This window comes from Nestor notabilis, unplaced genomic scaffold (genome assembly GCF_000696875.1).
Source record: "Nestor notabilis isolate BGI_N333 unplaced genomic scaffold, ASM69687v1 scaffold19098, whole genome shotgun sequence".
NCBI lineage: Eukaryota > Metazoa > Chordata > Aves > Psittaciformes > Psittacidae > Nestor > Nestor notabilis.
In genome coordinates this window covers 4,962-7,803 of record NW_009941692.1, presented here as the reverse complement: position 1 = coordinate 7,803, position 2,842 = coordinate 4,962, and the positions used below count along the sequence as shown (strand labels likewise).

The 2,842-nt window shown below is 54.8% G+C and overlaps 1 protein-coding gene across 1 annotated transcript in view; it reads right to left on the bottom strand.

The window, feature by feature from the left end:
- The window catches only part of LOC104410764 (heparan sulfate glucosamine 3-O-sulfotransferase 2-like), a gene marked incomplete at both ends in the record, with an annotated part of 669 nt that extends 483 nt beyond the window's left edge, over nt 1-186 (bottom strand). Inside the window, one exon of the mRNA XM_010021022.1 lies at nt 3-186. Coding sequence (XP_010019324.1) covers nt 3-186 — 184 coding nt within the window. The remainder of the gene's footprint in view (nt 1-2) is intronic.
- Between the last annotated feature and the right edge of the window lie 2,656 nt (nt 187-2,842).

Sequence of the window (2,842 nt, the reverse complement as noted above, 5' to 3'; positions counted from 1 at the left end):
ACATGTTGAAGAGTCGCCGTGGTGCCTCCTTGGTGACGAAGTAGCTGGGGGTCTTCTCCACCGTGATCTGGCTGTCCAGCGTTCGCGGCATCAGGCTCCTGCAAGCAAAGCACAAGGTGATGGTGAGGAAGGAGCCGGGCACCGAGAGGTGATGTCCACGGCGCGGGGTCAGTGGGATGTCTCCTCCTGCAGGACAAGGCAGAACAAAGCAGGACAAGGCAGGCACAGCTCCTCCTGCAGCACTGCAGAAGGCCCCTGGCCATGGACACCTCCTGTGTCCATCCCAGCCCTGGGTAACTCCGCGCAGAGGATGTGGGCACCGCAGGCTTGCACAGCAGCAAGTGGAGATGCTCAGCTCCGGGGTGAAGCCAGAGCCAGGCAGGACCCGTGGGGACCCCAGGGCGTCAGCAGGTCCTGCCTGTTTCTGGCATCGGGAGCCAGGCTACAAGGGCAGGGAGGGAGCACCAGACCCAGAGAGAATGCAGCATCCCTGCAGCCCAGCTTAGCACTAATTAAATCATTTGCTTTGACATGTGAACATCCAAATCAAATAAAAACTAATGGGATGGAAAGATTTATAAATTGCTCTTGTATTACTAAACTACCAAATCCACTGCAGCCAGATTCACGGTGCCGCAGGTCTCCTGTCTGGAGCGGGCAGGGAATGCTGGCAGCCAGGATGAGGCCAGCGGTGCTCTGGCAGGGGAAGCCCACGTCAGCAGCCCTGTCTGCAGCAATTCAGCTGGAGCGAGCAGGGCACTGATTTGTTCATGGGATAACCCCACACAGCTGCCATAGCCACGCTGCCTTGCTGCAACACGGGTGTTCCTGAGAGCTCCATCAGTCTGGTGATCGAGACCAGGCACCTCCAGGGTCCCTAAAACATGGTCCACAGCCCCCAGCTTTGGGGCTTGCTCTGTACAGAGAAACCCAATGAAAGACCTAACAGGGAGGTGGGACAACAGCAGCTCACAACATCCTGTGTGACCAGGGGACCACGATGAGGACCTGGGGCATTGCGGGGGGCAGCAGCACACACCAAGGGCAGTGGGTCCCTATGGGGAATGAGACTGTGGTCCAGGGGAACCAGAGAGGCAGCTGGAAGAGAGCCATGAGAGATACTGCAGAGACATGCCCAGAGGTCTGTGCCAGGCTGCTGGGGACAATGGCAGAGGCCGGCCTCACTTCCCGGGTGCTGGCATAGTCCCCACACGACCCCATGACACGGCTGCCTGTGCCAGGGGCCACCAGCAAACACCTCCTTGACGATTTCCTTGTTTAAAAGAGAACAAACTAATTAGTCAACATGAATTAACGGGGCTGTTTTACAGAGGTACCTGAGCACAGACGTGGCTTAATTGGCCTTTCCCACTGCTCCGCTTCCAACCCCATAAATCCAGATTACGATTCCCGTTGTTTAATGACCGCCAGGAAATGCTAATTTAGCGGCAGGCACCGCAGCTGCATCTGCGTATCACAAACAAGTTTCACTATACATCAGCGTGGGACAGCTTTGTAAGTGATTCACTATTATAATCATAAAACTGCTGTTTCATTAATGGCTCATCTTCAGGCTTGTTAGACTTCCATTACGTGAGCTATTAGGTCCATGTATTCCAAAAACGAAATTACAGGTTCTAATCCATTATGAAAAACACAAAATCTCTGCACAGTAAATTACTGAAATGAGACAAGAGTTTGTTTCTTTTTAAATGGACTCCCAGTGTTTGCTGATCCTGAACAACAGAGACTGCTGAGGCAACAAAACACAGCCCGAATAGATAAATAAATCACCAGCGAAACCATGCAAGGGGGAGAAATGTCATCCAGGCATTCATCCTCACGTTAACGGCAAGATCCCCAGGGCTGCAGGAGTGGGGAAATGCATTGCAAACTTAATTACACTTGACTTTAAAATGATATTTTGGACTTCTGCATTCACAGAGTTATTTGCATACAAATAGCATGTCACACAGTTTCAAGCCCGAGGCTCGTGTGCTCAGATATGAAGGCTCTCCATAGCCGGTTTGTGGTGCTGCGCGGCCAAGGCTCAGGCAGGGGCCGGTCCTGGTGCTCTGGGGACCTGTCCCGGCCCCCCCGCAGCACGACCCACACTGGTGTCACACCAGCGCTGCCAGGGCTCTCCCCATCAGGCTGGAGAAACACCAAGGCTTTCCCCACCGGCCCCAGTGCACCCACCAGCTGCATGTATCCTGGTGATGGGAATGTGTGGTGCGGCAGGAATGGAGGAGGTAAAACCGCTGATGCCGAGTGAACACCAGGGCTGTTCCATGCAGGAATCATTAAGGACGATGAAGCAAACTCCTCTCTGGCCCTGCAGCAGTGCCGTGGGCTGGAGCATGGAGCAGCCTCTCCCTGCCCTGTGCCCGCTCCCTCCGACTGCCTGGGAGAGCAAACCCTCTAGGGAGGGCACTTAATTCCCGAGGCATCTCAGCTTGCCCCAGCACAGCCTGGCAGTGGGGGCTGCAGGCACATGTGCCCCATGGTGCCCCCACAAACCGCCCGGGGCCAGGGGTCCCATGCAGCAGCATGTACTGGGTGTACCAGGGCAGCCCCGCACCAGTCAAATCCCCAGCTCAACGCGTACTCTGGCTGTTGAGGCAGCATTAATTCCTCTTGAATTAGAGATTATTGTCATTAAAGTTACTCAATTCTTAAAGCCCTTTAGTGCCATTTGATATGGGCATTAGTGCTCCCTCTCAGCCTGCAGATTGAGAGGTTGTGTTCACCCATGTTACTGCACAGGGACACACGTGGGGTACACACAGTCGCCAGCACGGCCCCAGGAGAGCGGCTGTCCCCTGACATGGCCTCGCTGTGC